The sequence below is a fragment of the Esox lucius genome, chromosome 11 (genome assembly GCF_011004845.1).
Source record: "Esox lucius isolate fEsoLuc1 chromosome 11, fEsoLuc1.pri, whole genome shotgun sequence".
Classification (NCBI taxonomy): Eukaryota; Metazoa; Chordata; class Actinopteri; order Esociformes; family Esocidae; genus Esox; species Esox lucius.
In genome coordinates this window covers 49,249,749-49,272,749 of record NC_047579.1, presented here as the reverse complement: position 1 = coordinate 49,272,749, position 23,001 = coordinate 49,249,749, and the positions used below count along the sequence as shown (strand labels likewise).

Genomic DNA, 23,001 nt, shown 5'->3' with positions numbered 1-23,001 from the left:
GCAGCTTGATCGTAAGAAGTGTCCATCAATCCAATCCAAATTGTGGGAGGTGCTTCTGGAAGCATGGCATGAAACCTCTTCAGACTACCTCAACAACCTGACTACTAGAATGCCAAAGGTCTGCAAGGCTGTAATTGCTGGAAACGGAGGATTCTTTGACAAAAGCAGTTTGAAGGCCACAATAATTATTTCAATTAAAAATCATTATTTCTGACTTTGTCAATTACTATATTTTCTATTCATTTTGCTATATTTCCTACTCAAACTAATGTATGTTTTCATGGAAAACAAGGACATTTCTAAGTTACCCCAAATTTCAGTCTAGTTAGTTAAATTAGACAGTAATAACTACAAATATTAAACCACATTAAAATATCAAAGGAACACAAATCAAAGTTAATGTCATAAGGAGTATTATCATTCATAATACTAATATAATTGTTCTTATTCACATTGTTATTCATATTATTGTTGTTTTACCCTGTTATTTCATTACGAACATCTTGTTTTTAATTTATGATTGTATTCTCATGGCAAGCAAGAGTCAAGAGTTGTTCGGGTAGGAGGGAGCCGAGGACGGGAGGCAAAGAGCAGGAGAGTGACTTTAAAAAGTTGCAGGGGTAAAAACTGCCGTGGTTTTCTATCAAACTAGTTTCCGGTCAGGGCTATCATAAACATGACAACATGTCCTTTCTCGGACAACACTTGACCAGATGGCAACTGCTTATCAGCCCGCTAATTTTCGTAATGACTCTGTAGGTGTGAATATAAACCATTTGGCTGAAACTCGCTGTATCATATTCAAAGAGGTGTGACATTTATGTGTTTTTTTTAGGCTGTTTAGATAGCAACGGTCAGATAACAGACAGGGTTAACATAACCCTACCCATGCCACTTATCATCTCTACAATTTGTTTTGTTACAAAATAACTGGGTATGAATGTCTCCATTTTCCCTCTACCTCCACCTGCTTTTTGTCCTGCTATATTCACCATTCACCTTCTCACCAACTGTTCTCCTTAAATGCTTAAAGTGTTTTGCGGCTTCCTACCCTGACTTCCCAGCAGAAGCAGGTTTGCCTCCCTCCCACACCTTCACGCACGTCTTCCCCCACACGTCTTCCCCCGCACGTCTTCCCTCACACGTCTTCCCCTGCACGTCTTCCCCCGCAAGTCTTCCCTCGCACGTCTTCCCTCGCACGTCTTCCCTCGCACGTCTTCCCTCGCACGTCTTCCCTCGCACGTCTTCCCTCGCACGTCTTCCCCCGCACGTCTTCCCTCGCACGTCTTCCCTCACACGTCCGACTCTATGCTGGAGAGTTTCTCGTACACGTGCCCGTTGCTGCCGTTAAACGGGCGCTGTGGTGGCCCCACACCCAGCGTGGAGCCGTGGAGATTCCCTCCCAGACACAGCTCCTTGGGGAACCTGGGGGCCATGTTGGACATAACCCCGGCATTGGCAGTTGCTGGCAAGAAGGATGTCAAGCCCATGGAGCCCCGGAAGTCACTGGGGCTGTTTTTGGAGGGCATCTGCTGCTGCTGCTGCTGCTGCTTCTTGATGTAGTATTGTTTGGCGCCATGCAAGAGACACTGGTCATCGCCGAAGGTTGGGATGAAGGGGTTTTGGTTGACCCTATCTGGGTAGAGAGATTTGGATAAGGAGTAGGCTCCTCCTCCACCTCCCTCCATCATGATTCTATCTCTGTCCCTCGTGTCTCGCTCCCCTACTGAGCGACGGTGAAGGCCTTCGCCTCCTCTGAACAGGGCGAACGATGACCCTGCTCCTTTGACCCTCTCACCACCGTAGAACAGTGGGTCTCGGTCTCGCTCCCTTTCTGAGCCCCCGTGCCTGTCAAATATGTGGGCGAAGGGGCTAACACCCTCTATGTAGCGCTCCTTCTCTTTCAAGCTAACGCTCCTTGGAGGGGGCAACATACCGCCCATCCCAGCATCCCCTATGCCCCCGCCTAGACCCCCCATGACACCCCCCACTTCACAAGCCTCCTCTTTCTGAAGGTCTACAAAAGCATCGTAGGAGTGTTGCCGTCGGAGTGGTTTACCAAAGCCGCCACTCTTTCGGCGCTGACCTTGTGATTGAGGCTGGGCGCCTCCACTTTTCCCACCCCCCATCTGTTCCAAGAGGTGGTTGTTGTCCTCGCTGATGTCGTATAGGTTACCTGTCTTTTTGCAGCCCTCGCAGCGCATGCAGGTGGCTGAGCTGGGGCGGCTGTTCCCTCCGCCCCCAGAGGATCCACAACTAACCCCTCCACCATAACCACCTCCCCGATCCCCAGCCCCGCTGCCATGCATCGACATCTGCTTGCCCCCTCCTCCACTGGCACGGCAGTTCCGACACTCCCAGTCGCCCCCTGCCAACCCCGCCACGGACGTGCCTCCCCCACTCTTGGACTCCGACTTCTTGGGTTTGTTTTGTTTCAGGAAGTCATCCACTGACACCAAACTGGTGCAATTACCACCCCCAACCCCGCCTCCCCCACCAGGACCATCTGTCAGATCCACATGTTCCCACTGGGGTACGCCGTCTTTGGGGCGGAACTGGTCCAAATAGAAATCCCTCACGCTTTCTTTGTCGCGGAACAGGTAGGACGAGCTTCCCGAGTTGCCCCCTCCTGCCCTTTTGCGTTCGGAGGGCAGTAGAGGTGGAGACGAGCGGTGGCCATGATAGTGGTGGTACCCGGTGTGGTAAGGCTTTCTCCGGTAGCCAAGCTCAATTTCATCCAGCTCCCGTCTGGACTTGGCTGAGGCGGGCCTCTTTTTCAGGCTGTCCCGGTACTGCTTGCGCTTCTTAGCGTTGCCCTCAAGGTTCCCATAGGTGACGGTGTGAGTGGAGATGTCTGAGACATCTGAACGGATGTTCCCATCATCCTCTCTGCCCCCTCCCCCGCAGTACCTGTCGTGCCCGGGGATGTAGCCAGAACCTGCCTTGAAGGAGAACTTCCCGTACAGGTCCGAGAGTCCAGATTTGAAGCCCGGCGGGGGCGTCTGACCGGCAATCAGGTCAAACTTGCTCATGTTCCTGTGGGTCAGGGCCGAGCGCGGCTGGGTGGTGAAAATGGGCGCCACTCCTCCCCCGAGACTGTCACAGTCGAACATGCCCCCTTCCAGAGAGCTGTTGCTGCCCAGACTGTGGGGCCGGTTGAGAGGCGGGCCGCTGAGCCCCAGCGCAGAGCCTCCATGGCGATGCGAGTAATGGTCCTGGTAAAGGTTGCTGTCTTTCAGGTGCAGGTTCCCGAATGTTCTCTCCACCTCGTTGATGTAGTCACTGAACATGTTGTCCTCCGGCATGTATGCGGGCTTGCAGTCCGAGTGACCGGCCAGACTACGGCGGTGTTCCGAGATGTCGTATACGGACGACTCCCGGCGGATGAAGTCCAGAGCGCTGTGCGGCGAGCCGTTAACCCCAGACAGGGAGGCCATGTTCTTGGCGGTGCGGAGGAGACGCAGGATGTTGGAGTGGGTGTTGTTCATGGTGGCTGACGGCGAGTCCAGCGCTGAGCCGCTCTTCTCCTCGATCTGAACGCCGTGGATACAGCTGTAGATGCCCTGCAAGTGAAGAGCGTCATTAAAGCAGCATTAGAGAAGGTCTGAGACGGGACCGAAAGGGCAGCTGAAGGTAAGGCATAGGCTGAGAAAGTTGTCAGGGAAACAAAGATTGTTGAGGACATTGTTGTACGTCAGTGTTTTTCCAATCCTGGTCCTGGGGACCCAAAGGGTTGCACGTTTTTGGTTTTGCCCTGACACTCACACACCTGTTCAAATGTTGCCCTACCACTTACACACTTGATTGACGTAATCAACCGATCATCAAGTCTCTCATTTGAATCAGGTGTGTGAGTGCTAGGGCCAAAACTAAAATGTGCACCCCTTTGTGTCCCGAGGACCAGGATTGGGAAACACTAAAGTACAAAGTCTATACATCTGTCTATGTATCTGTATGCTGAATATTGAGCAAGGTTACACTGTAACAGTCACACAAAAACGACACGTCTATTGTCTCTGGATTGGATGGTTTGTTTCTTTTCATTTGCATTAAGGGTAGGAATATAAAGGACCATGGACTGATATAATGAATGTAACCTATATCTACTGTATGTGTGTAAATGTGACAGGAAAGCAGGAGGCAGTAGGAATGAGGTGAGCATGGGGGGATGATTGATAATGACAGGGATGCAGTAAAGCCATATAGGCCCTCAGAGGTCAATACCTTTCATCAATGTGATTAGAATTCAGCTGAACGGCACCCTAAGGCAGTTATTAAATACCCCTGACTATATACTTACGCTGCCATGCAATAACATAGAACTCCAGAGAGTGGATGAGGCCAGGAAGAACTGGCATATTGATGATAGAAAGACAAACTGTGCCATTTGCATCCTGTGATGTAAAATACAATATTCAAATGAAAATAGATGGGGAGTTGGCTAAACGAGGCATGACAGATGGATGAGGGGGATCAAATCAATCTGACCCAATGATTCGCTGAAAATGACAACAGAGGTAATAGGACATTTAGGCCACCATTAAAGGTCAATGGCCCTCTGGTAGATTCCCTTCAAGGGGTCATTCCCATGTCATCTGCCAACCTTGTTCCTTGCCAACTATTCAATTGTTTGACTTCTCCATGTCTAGCTGGGGACCCCCTGTCTTCTGTGTCCAGCAGGATCCGTTACCCACCTCCTGCCTCTTCGATTCATCAAACATGGCCTCCACGTTTGCGTCCCACCGTCCCACTAGACTGCTCTGTGACATGCTGTCCTGGCGTTTATCTAACGTTTTAGTCCTTGGCAACGCTAGATGACATATCATGCACGGGTTCATGACCTATCTAGATTGTTTGCCCCATTTCAGCTGCTCGCAGACGCGAACAAACAAAACAATAGACTGCCTTCTAATGATTCTTGGCCCTGTCCCAGTGGCGCTCCACAGTCAGTGTGCCACGCGTAAACAGTCATGCACTGGACAGGGGGGAGGGGGGCGCACAGCTCTGGCCTGAGGGCGTGAAATAAACAATCATTCAGGCACTGGAAATCCATAACCTCGAAGTGGTTTAAAATTCAAAGACGTGCCTCGTGCTTGAGTAGAAAAATAATACTCCTGTGCAATGTTTTAATTTAAAGAGACATTGATTAGGCTTCATACAAGCGTGGTCCTCTTCTACACTCATTAGATCGTTTCTTAACTAAACTCGTTAGACGATTTCTTAAATCAATATAATGAATTAGTTAAAGTGATGCAGGTGGCCGGGGCCCAAGAGGGATAGCTAGCTAAGGAAGATGTGCCGACTGTTTTTCGCCGGTGCTGAGAGAGAAACTGGAATCAACTTGAGCTTCCACATGTGACTCCATCAGCCGTGACAGATTTCTCATTCTTACAGTGCTGAGCTTAAATGTTAACTGCTGCAATAGTAATAACGTTTATTGGATTATGCTGTGAAATTAAAAAAAAAAACTAAATCAACCCAGTGGCACAGGGAGTGGGGTTGTCAATGGAAACTGTAAAACCAGATGAAGCCATACCCCAGGAATAATAAACAATAATTTTCCTCATTGTTGTTAAATTATCCAATGGTAATCTGGTTTGTGGCAGGGAATACTAATAAAGGCGCACACTGTACGTTGTTTCTTCAGAAGCCTAACTGAATCAAGAGTCACAGAAACATGTTCACTGTCACAACACTAACAAATCATATTATAAGCATGTGTCACAATGACAAGGTGTGCCAGTAATAATTTCACTCTGGTTTTAACTGGTCACATCTGCCTATAAAAGTTTAACACAAACGGTAAGTTTAACTCCTGTTTTATTCTGCCGTGGTTTTTAAATGAATAGCACAATGATGTGTGTGGCACTGTAGTAAATTAGCCACGTGTTCACAGCCCCAAGCGGTTCACCTTCAGAGACGCAATGAATCACACTGAAGCCATGTCAAAACAATTGGAATGCAAATCAAATACCTTGGGGTGACTTTGCTCCCAAGATAACTAGTAATCTGCCCTTTTCATGTCTTTTGCTGATTTTTCCATATCTTCAGTGAACAATTTATTTTGGCCCAACATTTTTTTATATTTATCCCGGATGTGAAAAACTGGCATCAGCATCAAAACAAAAGAAAAACACTGTTTTGTGTTCAAACCAAACTTGAGAGTTTGGCATTGGGCAGACACGGCACTGGCATTCACATTTATCCTATCAAGTCTTCTATTATGACTACTTTACCCATAAAAGCATTCTCGTTTTAACCTATTAGAGACATTAATACTCATGATGTTAGATTCATGATGAATGTCATAACTCAGAAACATATTCCAAAGGGCATTCATGTAGAGCACAGGTCCTAGGGAGAAAGCTTCAGTAGAGAACAGCCATTCATAAATATGTAGCTTCACTATGAGGAGGTGAGGATGGGAGTGAATACAGAGAGACACTACGGGTGTATGAGGAGGTGTGGATGGGAGTGAATACAGAGAGACACTACGGGTGTATGAGGAGGTGTGGATGGGAGTGAATACAGAGAGACACTACGGGTGTATGAGGAGGTGCGGATGGGAGTGAATACAGAGAGACACTACGGGTGTATGAGGAGGTGAGGATGGGAGTGAATACAGAGAGACACTACGGGTGTATGAGGAGGTGTGGATGGGAGTGAATACAGAGAGACACTACGAGTGTATAAGGAGGTGCGAATGGGAGTGAATACAGAGAGACACTATGGGTGTATGAGGAGGTGCGAATGGGGGTGAATACAGAGAGACACTACGGGTGTATGAGGAGGTGCGAATGGGGGTGAATACAGAGAGACACTACGGGTGTATGAGGAGGTGCGAATGGGGGTGAATACAGAGAGACACTACGGGTGTATGAGGAGGTGCGAATGGGGGTGAATACAGAGAGACACTACGGGTGTATGAGGAGGTGCGAATGGGGGTGAATACAGAGAGACACTACGGGTGTATGAGGAGGTGCGAATGGGGGTGAATACAGAGGGACACTACGGGTGTATGAGGAGGTGCGAATGGGGGTGAATGCAAAGTCGCAACAGGCGTACGAGGGGATTGATCAAAGTGGATACAGTTGCTACGGTTCTCAGAGGCGGCGTGGCTCACCCTGCTGATGGAGAAGACGAATCCCGGCTTGCCCGTGCAGTAGCCCATGAAGCAGAAGCGCAGTTGCCAGTAGAAGGCATGCTCTGCGATGAAGGTGATGAGCGACAGAGCCATGGCCGCCCCCAGCATGTAGAAGACGCCGGCCATGTTGTCCACGTCCAGCTGGCTGCTCATCACCTCGTTCTTCTCGTGGTGGCAGATCCCTGTCAGCCACATGGCCTCCAGCTCCTCCATGTCACCTGGAGTGAGGAACAGGACGGACGGAGGGAGGGAGGAGTCGAAAAAGATAAAGGGAGAGAACATGGAGAAAAGGGAGGTATAATTTGACGAGGGTGGAGAAGGGAGGATTTGATGTTCTAAGTCACATTGGCTTGAGTAGACGCGTAAATATTAATGTGTGTCTGTGTGTGTGTGTGTGTGTGAAAGAGAACATGATGTGTGTGTCTATCTGGGTGCCAGACTCTGTCTCTGAATGGGTCACCTTGTGTTCTACCAGCAGCAATTAGTTCTCATGCAAACTGTCTGTGGTATTACTGGGTTACTTAGTTAATCCTATATTGAGGCGTCAGTGCCAGCCCGCAGAGGATCACACACACACACACACATGCACACACGCACACACACACACACACGCGCACACACACACACACACACACACAAACACACACACCCAAACAATAAACTTAAGGCCCTCTGCTTGCAGTGGCTGAATGGCTCCTGGATAACTAGGGCAAATGTGTGGGAGATGGGTCTCTGGGACCCTCTGGGGCCCTAGGCGTCCGAGAGGCTCATCGTCAAACCAGCCGGGCCCCCTTTGCAGTCATCACAGGCCCCTGGTCTCTGAGTGTTTGAGTATCACTTTGTGGAACTAGGCCACAGTGAGAGGACTGCATGTTGGGACGTGTCAGTGTGACATTGAAACCCTGCGAGGGGTGAGGGCCACTTGGCTGTAGATCGCGGATGACATCGGATAAGGACCGGTTTTCACACACATAAGGTAACATTGTCCATATTTTATTATATTTCTGCGGATTTTTGGTCCACACAAATAAAATGAAAAAAAAAGGGGCACACAGAGTCACAGACACATACACACACACACACACACACACGTGATGGGAATATCTAAACTACATGCATAGACACAGAATAAAGTGCTGACAGTGATCATTAAACACAGACAGCCAACAGGTTGAAATCCTACCTGTAGACAGACCGATGAACAAAGGACCCAGACAAATACAGTCTTTGTAGAGCTGACCCACATTCACACAAACACACTTCCCGTCCACAGTGTGCAGAACAACACCAAGAGCTATACTGGCACCTCTAACTGGGACTCTATGGTGGACCCTGGAGGGTCCAGGACACACGCTGGAACGCACCCAAATAAACTGGCTGCAGCACAGACACATGCAGCACTAAGAAAAACTACTTCTATATGGCCTCTAATTTAGCTCTGACTGGTGCTCAATCAAGGCAGGACAAAGTACATAACCAATTCCCATAGGATTGAGTGGGCTATATTTGAGTCAGTTGGTAGGTTTGCTAAAAGTATGCGGTTACTGACAATGTTGTCATGTAAATATTAAGACAGCAAACTCCTAAATGTAGCCTTTTTTCTTTTGTTTCATTTCTCTCCGTGATTAATGCAAGTAAACTGACCGGAGAAACATCAGTTTTCCATCACAGCGCACCATTAACCTTAAATGAAATGGCATGACTCGCCAGCTGTATTGCTAGAAGTACAACTATTTGTCATTTTTTTGTCAGTTTGCAAAGTTCAGTGACTTTTCTTAAAATGTGACGAATATTTACAAAACCCTGGTGGCAAGATCTTGCTAAGATGAGGACGGGAAAAAAAAACATCATTTCAGGATAACCCAGGGATTTGGGGGGGGGGGGGGGAGATGCAACCCCAATTCTAAACGAGCGTCGCTCTCACCATCTCCAAAGAGCTGAAGGATGGCAAGGTCCACATGACGCTTCCAGCCAGACTCTTTCTGAATGGCAATGCCGTAGCCGGTGGAGGCAAACACCTTCCCACTGCCGATGGTCACCAGCTTACAGCCCTCGTCCCTCCCGGCCATGTAGTTGAGCACTGCGGCGTCATAGATGAAGGCGTCCAGTTTACTGATGAGAGAATTCACGGTAATGACTTGTCACTCGGCTTTACACTGTTACCACTCATCCCAGCGAACCTGTTAAGTAGCCCCCCAACGCTGAGATAAGGATAATGGAGTTTTGCCTGCTTTGCCGAGGGCTGTTGTTGGCACGTACTGTTTAATGGTAGACATTTGACGAAAAATGAAAGAAAAACGTGCTGGGAAAGGAATGAAATCAGAGTTTTTTTTTTTATGAGGAACAATGAAAAAAATCCATCAAGATATTCAAAAAACAAGGTAATAGAAAACAAGACAAAAAACATCTAAAACACTCCAACTGATCAGTAGTAGTGGCTCATCATATCTGCCCTGATCTAAGGCCCAGGTACTCCTGATCACCCGGTCAAAGACCCTGTTTCCCTTTCTCACCCAGTCTTCAGGCCATACAGGGCCTCGTCCACATTTTTCTGGTGGAACTTGACCATGTAACCGTGCATCTCCTGGTAGTTGTTCCTGATGTTCCTTTCTGTGCTGCCGTTGGGGACCGTACCAAACCGGAACGGCGGGGAGAAGTCATTGGGTCTCTGGAACTGCGAGGAGGAGATAGAAAGATACAGGGAGAGAGAGAATGTGTGAACAGATAAGAGAGTTGTAGAAGAACAACAGAGAGAGATAAGTAATGATTGAGTGTGGAAAGTGTTGGCACGCAGAGGACACAGATTGAAATCAAGGGACTCAAGGAAAGATGGAACGTGAGATGGAACGGAGGTGAGAGACAGACATGGGATGAGCGAGCGAGTGAAGGACTAATGAAATTTAACCACAGGTCTTACTTTCTTGTCGCTGAGCCCAGACACCTGGTCCACGTATTCCTCCTGGATCATGAAGGCGGCCAGGTTGGCGGTGTAGGAGGCCAGGAAGATGACGGCGAAGAAGGCCCACACGGACACCATGATTTTACTGGTCCAACCCTTAGGGTTCTGCACAGGGACGGAGTTGTTGAAGACCAAACCCCACAGCAGCCAGATGGCCTTGCCAATGGTGAACGAGGGCCCTCCCGGCTCTGACGGAGAGACAGTACGTGTCGTCACAATGAGGAATGGTTTCGGGGGAAGGTTCCATGTGCTGCAATCAGGTTTTGACTAGCTGTTGAATCATAAAGGCCGGGGCAGAAGGAACTTGACTTGCTGGACCACTATGCTGTGTGTGATTCTGTTCAACAACCTGGGTTCAGGTGTAGATTAGCATGCCTATTTTGTGTTACTGTACATGCGTGTCCTCCTCGTTATGTCTGCATAATGCTTGTGACTCAGCTCCTAAAATATGCAGCCGGTTAAATGAAGTAAGTAAATATAAAATAACACAGAGAATGTAAACAAGTACAATTGCTCGTTTATACAACACAGACTCAATGTGTGAATGTGTGTGTGTAGTAGATTGCGAAAGTGAGTGTAAGTATGAATGATAGAAACTTTATGTCCCTGGTGAGTTTGCGTAAATGAGCTTGAGTGTGAATTAATGTGTGAGTGTGAATGTCTGAGGCCAAGTGAGTTAGTTTAGCAATCTGATGGCCTAGGAATCAGTCTCTCTGTCCTGGACACTCCTGACTTGTCTGTCTGCTAGGTCAGTGCTGTCCAGAGCCTTTCCCCAAAGCCCCTTACCACCAGTACTACTAACTCTACTACCACCACTACTACTAACACTACTACCACCACTACTACTAACTCTACTACCACTACTACTACAAACACTACTACCACCACTACCACTAACACTACTACCACCACTACTATTATCACTACTACTAACACTACTACTAACACTACTACCACCACTACGACTAACACTACTACCACCACTACTACTAATACTACTACCACCACTACTACTAACACTACTACCACCACTACAAGAACTACTTCTACTACCACTACTACTACCATTACAATAACTAACAGGACTATTACTACTTACATTACTACTACTAACACCACTACTACTATCAATACCACTACTACTGCCGCTACTACCACTGACACTTCTACTACTACTACCACTACCACTACAACCACTGCTACCCCTCAATTAATTGTTGGCATCCAAAATTGTGAACCCTTGTGTGAGATCAAAGTAGCAATGTAAACAGCCAATGACTTCAGTGACTGAGGTCCATTATGATCCTTATGGTCTCCCTACTCCCTTGTTTGGAAGAAAAGGCCTGGAGGGCAGGCACTGTGCACATATTTGCACAGGATCTGTGATGTGGAGTCGACAGGGGATCGGCCCGTCAGGGAACCCAAGGACCCACTTGCTTATTTCTGGCTCCAGCACCAGGTGCCCCAGATACCTTGCAGTCTATGAGGGCACTAAGGCGCCAGGTGCTTCTGAACTGAGGATCTGTGATGTGGAGTCGACAGGGGATCAGCCCGTCAGGGAACCCAAGGATCCACTTGCTTATTTCTGGCTCCAGCGCCAGGTGCCCCAGATACCTTGCAGTCTATGAGGGCACTAAGGTGTTGAAAGCCAGACTGTAGTCAATAAACACATTCTCAAATAAGTGTTCCTCTTGTCCAGGCGAGATGAGGTGGCGGGCAGCGCAGTGTCCATTACGTCATCTTGGTTGGGTATAATAAAGGTGATGTAGTCCTTGACCAGCCGCTCAAAGCACTTACTAATGACTGAAGCGAGTGCTGTTGAGCAGTGGAACATGAAGGATGAGAGAGGTGGAAAAAATATGTAGTCTCTAAATATAGTCCAGCATGAATAGGATGTTGAGACATTGATTATTTCTTTGCAACCAGGAGATCTTATAACAACTGTCCAGTCCCTGTCAGATCTGAGATGTGATTCCTGAAAAACATATAAATGTATTCAGAACACAGAGGAGGAGGTGGTCAGGGTTTACTAGCTGTCATGTGGGAGTGTCCTGGGGAGGAGGAGGTCAGGGTTTAGTGGTTGTCATGTGGGAATGTTCTGGGGAGGAGGAGGTCAGGGTTTAGTGGTTGTCATGTGGGAGTGTTCTGGGGAGAAGGAGGTCAGGGTTTAGTGGTTGTCATGTGGGAGTGTTCTGGGGAGGAGGAGGTCAGGGTTTAGTGGTTGTCATGTGGGAGTGTTCTGGGGAGGAGGAGGTCAGGGTTTAGTGGTTGTCATGTGGGAGTGTTCTGGGGAGGAAGTGGTCAGGCTTTAGTGGTTGTCATGTGGGAGTGTTCTGGGGAGGAAGTGGTCAGGGTTTAGTGGTTGTCATGTGGGAGTGTTCTGGGGAGGAGGAGGTCAGGGTTTAGTGGTTGTCATGTGGGAGTGTTCTGGGGAGGAAGTGGTCAGGGTTTAGTGGTTGTCATGTGGGAGTGTTCTGGGGAGGAGGAGGTCAGGGTTTAGTGGTTGTCATGTGGGAGTGTTCTGGGGAGGAGGAGGTCAGGGTTTAGTGGTTGTCATGTGGGAGTGTTCTGGGGAGGAGGAGGTCAGGGTTTAGTGGTTGTCATGTGGGAGTGTTCTGGGGAGGAAGTGGTCAGGGTTTAGTGGTTGTCATGTGGGAGTGTTCTGGGGAGGAGGAGGTCAGGGTTTAGTGGTTGTCATGTGGGAATGTTCTGGGGAGGAAGTGGTCAGGGTTTAGTGGTTGTCATGTGGGAGTGTTCTGGGGAGGAGGAGGTCAGGGTTTAGTGGTTGTCATGTGGGAGTGTCCTGGGGAGGAGGAGGTCAGGGTTTAGTGGTTGTCATGTGGGAGTGTTCTGGGGAGGAGGAGGTCAGGGTTTAGTGGTTGTCATGTGGGAGTGTTCTGGGGAGGAAGTGGTCAGGGTTTAGTGGTTGTCATGTGGGAGTGTTCTGGGGAGGAAGTGGTCAGGGTTTAGTGGTTGTCATGTGGGAGTGTTCTGGGGAGGAGGAGGTCAGGGTTTAGTGGTTGTCATGTGGGAGTGTTCTGGGGAGGAGGAGGTCAGGGTTTAGTGGTTGTCATGTGGGAGTGTTCTGGGGAGGAGGAGGTCAGGGTTTAGTGGTTGTCATGTGGGAGTGTTCTGGGGAGGAAGTGGTCAGGGTTTAGTGGTTGTCATGTGGGAGTGTTCTGGGGAGGAGGAGGTCAGGGTTTAGTGGTTGTCATGTGGGAGTGTTCTGGGGAGGAAGTGGTCAGGGTTTAGTGGTTGTCATGTGGGAGTGTTCTGGGGAGGAGGAGGTCAGGGTTTAGTGGTTGTCATGTGGGAGTGTTCTGGGGAGGAAGTGGTCAGGGTTTAGTGGTTGTCATGTGGGAGTGTTCTGGGGAGGAGGAGGTCAGGGTTTAGTGGTTGTCATGTGGGAATGTTCTGGGGAGGAAGTGGTCAGGGTTTAGTGGTTGTCATGTGGGAGTGTTCTGGGGAGGAGGAGGTCAGGGTTTAGTGGTTGTCATGTGGGAGTGTTCTGGGGAGGAAGTGGTCAGGGTTTAGTGGTTGTCATGTGGGAGTGTTCTGGGGAGGAGGAGGTCAGGGTTTAATGGTTGTCATGTGGGAGTGTTCTGGGGAGGAGGAGGTCAGGGTTTAATGGTTGTCATGTGGGAGTGTTCTGGGGAGGAAGTGGTCAGGGTTTAATGGTTGTAATGTGGGAGTGTTCTGGGGAGGAGGAGGTCAGGGTTTAGTGGTTGTCATGTGGGAGTGTTCTGGGGAGGAAGTGGTCAGGGTTTAGTGGTTGTCATGTGGGAGTGTTCTGGGAAGGAGGAGGTCAGGGTTTAATGGTTGTAATGTGGGAGTGTTCTGGGGAGGAAGTGGTCAGGGTTTAGTGGTTGTCATGTGGGAGTGTTCTGGGGAGGAAGTGGTCAGGGTTTAGTGGTTGTCATGTGGGAGTGTTCTGGGGAGGAAGTGATCAGGGTTTAGTGGTTGTCATGTGGGAGTGTCATGTTTGTGTTGAGGCAGGTGACCACACCCCCTCATCTGTGTTCCTGATCAGTGTGCTTATTCAAGTTCCTCCTTTCCTAGTGCACCTCGTCACTCATTCTTTTGACTTCCGTTCCAATTGTAGTTGTTCGGATCTGTTTCTTATTTTAGATTTGTTACATCTTAGTTATTTATTAAAAGCCCTCCGTTTCTACCTGTGCCTCTGTTCTGCCTCATACCTTCAAAAAACCTCCCAACCAACAATAACATTGACACATTTTTTACCAGAGGAAAGGACTGTTTCCATTGATAATTTGCTTTTGACAAGCAAATTCTGAATCTTCGCAGTTCTAAAAACATACATAAAAATATGTTTACCAGAAGAAATGGCCAAGAATTAATGTTTTCTCAACTCTCCACTAGATATGGTCATTATATCAAGGACACCACCATTTGTTGCAATATCAGCAAAGTAATGCTTAAAAAGACTAGGCATTGTACAGTAGATTGCCTGTGACAGCCAAGGTTTTCAATAAGAGAAATAAATGTTACAGGTTTTACTAGACATAACTAAAAAGACTAGGCCCTTGTTTTATATCCAGCTACAGTTGGCAGAAACACAAACAAAGTCAAAAATGTACCCTGTACATTTATCACCGGCTCATAAATGAGCAGGTGCAAGCAGAAAAAACATATTGATTAAAAATAGAAATTTTCTCGCACACTGCTACACAAACATTAACACAAATTTACTAGGAGAAATAGCTAGGAATCGATGCTTTCTCAACTCCCCAGATTTAGTGAAGGACCCCACTCTTTGTTGTACTAAATGTTCAGACAGTAGCTCAAATAACTGCATTTCATGTTTGTTAATTCATAATGCTGGCCACAGATCTCAACAGTTAATTCCACAGGCATGGTTTTATAATAAGCAAGGCTCAAATAATTTGCCATTATAACATCAGTAACTAGCCATTTGTAAATACAGTAGCCACTGATTACATCATTTTTTACTAGCCACTGATTACATCATCTTATTAATCTAGCCAAAATAACAATTGCCATTCTTTGTTTAGCAAGAAGCAAGGCTCAAATCAATAGAATAAATGCACTTATTTGCCACTTTAATCTTGTTAAACTGCTGTAGTACAAATGTGTAGTACAGCTGCTGCAACAATCGGTTTGCATAACCAAAGAATTTCTGCACAAACTGTCAGAAACCGTCTCAGGGAAGCTCATCAGCATGCTCTTCGTCCTCATCAGGGTCTCGACCTGACTGCAGTTAGTCATCGTAACCGACTTGAGTCTGGCACTTTGGAGAGTTGTTCTTCACGGAAGAATCCTGGTTTTCACTGTACAGGGTAGATGGCAGACAGCATGTATGGCGTCGTGTGGGTGAGCGGTTTGCTGATGTCAACATTGTGGATTGAGTGGCCCATGGTGGCGGTGGGGTTATGGTATGGGCAGGCTTGTGTTATGGACAACCCATTTCTGTGCCATTCATCCACGACCATCACCTCATGTTGCAGCATGATAATGCACGGCCCCATGTTGCAAGGATCTGTACACAGTTCCTGGAAGCTGAAAACATCCCAGTTCTTGCATGGCCAGCAAACTCACCAGACATGTCACCTATTGAGCATGTTTGGGATGCTCTGGATTGTCGTATACGACAGCGTGTTCCAGGTCCTGCCAATATCCAGCAATTTCGTACAGCCATTGAAGAGGAGTGGACCAACATTCCACAGGCCACAATCAACAACATGATCAACTCTATGCGAAGGAGATGTGTTGCACTGCGTGAGGCAAATGGTGGTCACACCAGATACTGACTGGATTTCAGACCCCCCCGGACCACCCAATACAGTAAAACGGCACATTTTAGTGGCCTTTTATTGTGGACAGCCTAAGGCACACTTGTGCAATAATCATGCTGTCTAATCAGCATCTTGATATGCCACACCTGTGAGGTAGATGGATTATCTCCGAAAAGGAGTAGTGCTCACTAATACAGATTTACACAGATTTGTGATCAATATTTGAGAGAAATAGACCTTTTGTGTACATAGAGAAAATCTTAGTTCACCTCATAATAAATGGGGACAAAAACAAAAGTGTTGCATTTATTATTTTTCAAAAATGAATTCTTCAAATCATGACGACAAGCCATTTTGCTTCTTATTGTAAAGTTAGCTTGCTTGTAGCATCTAGTATACTTTGGATTTCAAGAAACTGTCGAGTTGAGAGGAAGAGGAGGGACTATGGCAGAGCAGGAAATTATGGCTTTAAAGTTGTAGTCTTTCAGAAAGAGGAAATATCTTGACACATTGTACTTTAATCAGTATGTCTGCTGATAGGAACATCACGGAAAGACATCCAACAGCTCTGTCAGTCAAGGACAAACACGACTTCATTTAAAATTGACAATTGGTGCAACATGGAGTCTTCATTTGCTTTGATGTTTTCATTTGAGTATTTGTTTTTGTGTTATTGTTTTCAAATATCTTTCTTTGTAAAGCACATTGAATTGCTTCAATGTAAGAATTGTGCTATATAAATAAACTTGCTTGCTTGCTTGCTTAGCGAAATGAAATAAAATATGACTATGTTCATTTTTCAGATCTTTCTCATGGTTCAGGAGCCACAGTGGTATTATGTGCCTTTTGGTCTGCAAAAAATAATCCTTGCTCCTCCTGGCCAGATGTGTGAACTCACTGCCCTAGAAATGTCCCCCAGTGGGGCAGGGTACCTTTAATTGTGTAGAAAAAGTGAATTCTGGTTGGACAAACATATGTTACAGTTCACGGATAGACATAGGTGTTCGGATTTGGTAAAGTTTACGCATAGAGATTAAGTTATTGAGGTGAAGATTTAGAGTTAAACTTACGTTAGGATTAGGGGATATGGAAAATAGGTAAATACTGTGTCCCCACAAGTACAGTAAAACAAATGTGAGTGAGTGAGTGTGTGTGTGTGTGTGAGTGAGTGAGTGTGTGTGTGTGTGTGAGTGAGTGTGAGTGTGTGTGTGTGTGAGTGAGTGTATGATTGAAATGTTGCGCCGGTGTGGAGCCAGGCCCTCTTACCTCTGCCGTCGGCCAGACAGCGGTTGTAGCCCACGGGGCTCAGGTACTCAAACACAAACACGGCGATGGCTGACACCAGCAGCAGCATCACGAACATCATCACCCACACATCAGCACTGAAGGGCTCTGAGAGTGGCAGAGAGAGAGAGAGAGAGAGAGAGATAGAGAGAGAGAGAGAGAGAGAGAGAGAGAGAGAGGGGTCAAGAGAGGGAGGGCGAGAGAGAGAAATATGCAAATGAGTAGTACACAGAGAAACAGAAAATGAGTGGGATGGAGGCGAGGGAGAGAGGAAGTCAGAGAGAGACAGAGTGGGTGTTGGAAAGAAAGGATCAAAGGGGAGTGAGACAGACAGAGAGGGAGGGGACAGAGTTAGGAACATTAGAATTCAGTGTTAGTACACATCGCACGGACACTGAGGTAGTGCTGTAAAGCTGCCAGGGTCTGTTTGAGGGTCACACTCACCAAGGAAGGCAGAGGGTGAGACAGTGCCGTTGCTTCGGGACACCATGACACTGATACCTGTCTCGATGAAGGGCACCGAGAAATCAATGACCTCCGACCTCTCCTTGTTGATGGTTAGGGAGCCCACCGCCATGTGGGCCTTCTTTGTCTCTACCTGAGAGAAGACAGGGAGAGAGCAGGAGAAGATCACCGACATACACTGTTTCTCCACGCATTAACAACCGAGTGGACACTTGTGAGGGAGGGGGAGATCCAAAACGAAGGGGGGGGGGTGATAGAGGAGCAGGGAGGGGGAGGGAGAGACAGACAGAAGCAGGGAGAGACAGACAGAATAAAGAAGGGGAAGGAAAGAGACTGAGGGAGAGACAGACAGAATAAAGTAGTGGAAGGAGAGAGACTGAGGGAGAGACAGACATAATAAAGGAGGGGAGTGAGAGAGAGAATGAGGGAGGGAAAGAGAGACAGACAGAAAATAGGAGGGGAGAGAGCGACAGACAGGTCGAGGGATGGGACAGGGAGAAAGACAGGCTGAGGGATGGGACCAGGAGACAGAATAAAGGAGGGGAGAGAGAGACAGACAGGCCGAGGGATGGGACAAGGAGACAGACAGGCCGAGGGATGGGACAGGGAGACAGACAGGCCGAGGGATGGGACAGGGAGACAGAATAAAGGAGGGGAGAGAGAGACAGACAGGCCGAGGGATGGGACCAGGAGACAGAATAAAGGAGGGGAGAGAGAGACAGACAGGCCGAGGGATGGGACAGGGAGACAGAATAAAGGAGGGGAGAGAGAGACAGACAGGCCGAGGGATGGGACCAGGAGACAGAATAAAGGAGGGGAGAGAGAGACAGACAGGCCGAGGGATGGGACCAGGAGACAGGGAGACAGCAGGAGGAAGAAAGTGGGTTACCACAGTGGGTCATGGCAGCTTGAAATAGCCTCCATCTTTGTTAATCTCCTCCTCCTGTCTCTACAGGTATAGTCAGCTATATATACCTGAGCCCTACAGCACCAGTATAAAGTGGGACAAAACTGACAGTTAACGATGTGTGTGTGTGTGTGTCTGTGTGTGTGTGTGTCTGTCTGTGTGTGTGTGTGTGTGCCCAAGTGGAAGGTAAAGGGGGGCAACAAGTCTGTTGACTAGAGGTTTGTGAGCCAGAGTGTTCTCTGGTTAATGTAGTATGCATGTAGTGATTTTTTCAAAGTGTTCTAGATTAGATTAGATTCAACTTTATTGTAATTGAACAGTACAGTACAACGAAATGCAGTTAGCATCTAACCAGAAGTTCAAATAGATGAGGGCAGTGTCTTTACAAGTATTAAGTAAAGTATACGTTACAAGTGGAATATATAGATGTGCAATGAAGGCAAATACAGTGCAAATGGCAATTCTAAATGAATAATGAAGGCAAATTTAAGAAGAAAATGTATTAGGTATAATGTTTAAATAGTATGTGATGAATGAATAGCTGTGCGATGAGGCAAATGCAAGTGCAAATGGCAATTATTTATTATTTAGTTAGCACAAAACTCAGCTAGCAACACAGCTAGCCTTACATTCAACCTCACCGATTGTGTTTTCATTGGGCGTGTAAATATCTTTCATCACTCATACATCATTGATTCAACCACTACGTTTTTTGGTGAAATGCAATGAGTACATTGCTTAAGTCATCAGAACACAACATCATTTTGATATTGCACTCCTCCCAACGTAGTTATTGTAACAACCAGTTAATCAAATGCAAGCTGTTTCAAAATGACCCTTTGAAGTGCTGTAGGTAATGTGGCACAATACATCACACTGTTTCACATCAGAGAGAATTCCTACTGTATAGCACCCATCACAGTTGACTGAAGAAAATTTCCATAATTTCTATCTCATAATCAAAAGTGTGATCAAAGGAGACATCTTCCACAATCATTAATGCGAAAAAAGCAAACTTTGATTGCAACATTACTGAACGAGACTTTAAATGGTGCAACCTAGCATTATTTCACACAAAACTAATGAGGAACTCAATGAAGTGTGCAGCCAAGGCATTGTAGGACCCAAGAAGGGGCATCGGTCCTACCACATCTTTGGCTAATGCTGCACACACACAGCTCCGGAGAAAATTAAGAGACAACTGCACCTTTTTCTTTCCTTTCCAAAAAAGTTGAAAAGGAAAGTTTTGAGTGAGGAACAGAAGTGTTCAATTTGCAGTGGTCACTTAATTTTGACCCTCCTGTTACTCGTTGGCCAATACAATTGCTACAGCTTCATCAACAGAGATTTACATGTGATGGTTCACAGCAGCACTGTTTGGAGTTTTTTGGAGTCAAGAAATTGCCAGTGTTCATATCCCGTCCTACAGTACAATGTATGTGTTTGTGTTATAGTGTTTTTAATGTGTTGGGCCAGCTTTAAGAAATGTTCTATTAGTTCCATAACATCAAATGGCCCAAAATAAAATGTTTGGGTATTTTCAGATCTCCCCTGTTCAATGGGATGATATGCATCTCCCAGTGTGTCTCCGCATCCAGATAACAGACCACTGGAATACGTGCTAAGACAATACAAATGCCATCACAGTTGGCGTCAAGCTTAAAGTTGTCCTCTGATGGGAAGTGAGGTGCCATCCAAATGTGCATGTAATTTACTGAACGCTCTTTTTTCACTAGGGCACGCAGGACGGTTTTGTCTTTCTCAGGAAAATCTCTCTCATCCGCATTGCAGCCATTTCATTTGTCCTGGTCTTCACGGCCTCTGGCCTATTAGGAACCGTTTGGTTAGTGCTAATGCTTCACCTAGCTCACTGCTTTGTGAAGTAATGACAGTATAATTGAGGCCGTATGCACTGAACATTTTAATCAATCATTTCATAACGTTATTTAATAATATTTCCTCGGCACTGGACAGATTAACTGGTAATATTTCATATTCATTTGGGGTTGGATTTAATTTGAATATACTTTTTTCACCAATGTAAATGATCTTATTTGAGGTATAGATGAAATACACTTACATCATATAGTATTACAGTAGGTGTGTGTTTCCCTGGTGGGAGTTAGCCTGTCCAATGGTAAACTCACTTCCTCTCTTCACATTCTCCCTCCATCTCCCTCCCACGGCTTGGACTCTCTTCGTTATAAAAGTGACCTTCGTGGGTGTTATTCAGAATGAGCGAGCAGAATGTGTGCCAGCGTGTGTTTTCTGTGTTCATGTATATCTGTGTTTGTTTGACTCCCTCACAGAAGCCGAACTCATGTAATCAAAAATGTTGCCTCGAAAAGAGTATTGCCTCGAGAAGAGTGTTGCCTCGAAAATGTGGGATTTTGAAAATTAGTGCTGCCTCGAATTCACATTCTCAATGTAGACACCAGGGAGGAAAACTAAGTCATCGCAAAATGACTTTAAACCCGCAATGATTTTTTTTATTACTTTGACTGTTTTTGTTTTCAGCTCTGGTGCATTGTGTCAAGAGGCATCTGTGTGATCCGTACAGCCCCAGTGTGCAAATCTAAGGCCATAAAGAGTTTCAGATACAACCTGGCAGGTGGCCAGTGTGAGAAGGACACTGCTGAGCGGCACTGGGATGGAAGAGATGCTCCCTCATTAACATTCAACATGTAGGTGGGAAAGAACTGGTACATTAGTCACCCTTGTAATCCAATGGCACACCTTTATAAGAGGTGACGGTTCTGGGCTTGGAGGCCCAGTATAGATATTGAATCTAAGTGGCTTGGCATTAAAAAAAAGTTTGCTAAATGGCTAAAATGGATAATGTAACTGTGGATATTACTGTAGTCAACAGCCTCCTGCAGTGTTGAGTTAGTAGAAGTGGGCAGTTCTCCGTTAGTTAACCCTAACCCCCTACTTCGCAGTACGGTCAGTACTGGTGAATGACATGCAGAAGAGTTAAATAACCTGTGGTGCAGTTTTCTTAAAAACTCAGGTTCCAGAGCTGGTCATGGGTGTACAGTGGCTCTCAAAAGTATCCACCCCAGATGGGCTTTTCCATACATTACTGGGTTTCAACATTAAATAAAAACTGATTCAATCTGCAGATTTTCCAACAATCAATACTTAGAAGTCCATAATCAAAATGATATTGCATAATTATTCTCCCGCTTTAGTTGGTAATATTTGTTAGAACATACGTACAGCCATGAACACTGATCGTAAGTACAGCCATGAGTCTATTTGGATAAGTCTCTATCAGCCATGCACATCTAGGCACCACATCTTTTGCCCATTCTTCTTTGCAAAATTGTTCAAGCTCCGTCAAGTTGGATGCGGACCAATAGCAATAGCAATCGCAATTTTCAATAATTTCCATATATTCTCACTTGGATTGAGGCTTTGCCTGGGCCACTCCATTTTGTTTTTAGGCCACTCTTTTGTGGCTTTGGCACTCGATTGGTGTTACAATCTTGCTGGAAGATTAATCTTCTCCCAAGTCCCAGGTCCCTTGCAGACTTCAGCAGGTTTTCTTCCAGGATTTATCTGTAATATTCTGCATGCTTTACCCTCTATACTCCAGGCCTTCATGCAGAGAAGCATCCCAATAGTATGATGCTGCCACCACCATGATTCACATGGATGGTGTTCTCAGGATGGTGTGAGGTGTTATAGGCTTGCGCAAAACATGATGCTTGTTTAGGACCAAAGCAATTTTTTGGACATTATGCACAGTGACTCACAGCTCCAGTCCAAGGGGGTGAATACTTTGTAAGATAATGTATAACTACGTAAGTAATCATACATTAACTATACATACACAAAAATGCATATCTTTACATAAAGTATCTTATTAAAAGTAATAATTAAATAATTAAAAGTAATAGTAAAAATAAAAAAGTTAGATTTTTGTTAAATCTAATGTCTAACTAGATACAACCAACATTCACTTGTTCAGGATATCCTATCAATTAATAAGAGTAATTCTGATGTTAATTTATATAATATAAATATTTATAATAAATATATATAATAAATATTTTCATCAATCTACTTGTTAAACTAGAAACAGACACTACCATTAATACTGCAGTTATTACCAGTAATATAACTTATTTCAGAGCTGAAAGCTGTACTTTAAAACAAGTGTGCAAAAGCACACCATATTGACTCTGATAAATGTCCATTTCCAGCTGAGATTTGTTTTCATCTAGCCATATAGAAGGTTCAGTAGGTAGCCAACAGCTTATTCAAATAAATTAAAGAAAAAACCGACCATCTTGAAGCCTGTATACAGAGGTGTAAAAGGTACAAAATAGAAGTACTCAACTGTGTTCACCAGTTTTGGGAAGTTCCTAAATGACCAGGTAAATACACTAACCAGGGACCTTAATTCCTAATTTACACTCTTCCTTTTTATTTAATTGATCACTGGTCAGTTTTGAACTGGTTA

General features: G+C 45.9%; 1 protein-coding gene across 4 annotated transcripts in view; it reads right to left on the bottom strand.

The window, feature by feature from the left end:
• Nucleotides 1-265: 265 nt before the first annotated feature.
• LOC105006258 (glutamate receptor ionotropic, NMDA 2B) overlaps nt 266-23,001 on the bottom strand; it is a 120,212-nt gene continuing 97,476 nt past the window's right edge. For 3 of the 4 annotated variants that reach the window (XM_034295577.1, XM_034295578.1, XM_034295576.1), the window contains 7 exons: nt 17,606-17,759; nt 17,144-17,269; nt 10,062-10,291; nt 9,658-9,818; nt 9,069-9,256; nt 7,124-7,362; nt 1,293-3,563 (listed from right to left, as the gene is read on the bottom strand). In XM_034295577.1, the coding sequence (XP_034151468.1) occupies nt 1,293-3,563; nt 7,124-7,362; nt 9,069-9,256; nt 9,658-9,818; nt 10,062-10,291; nt 17,144-17,269; nt 17,606-17,759 (3,369 nt within the window). Of the gene's footprint in view, nt 3,564-7,123; nt 7,363-9,068; nt 9,257-9,657; nt 9,819-10,061; nt 10,292-17,143; nt 17,270-17,605; nt 17,760-23,001 lie in introns of all 4 variants that reach the window. The other variant, XM_034295575.1, reaches the window with a different exon arrangement.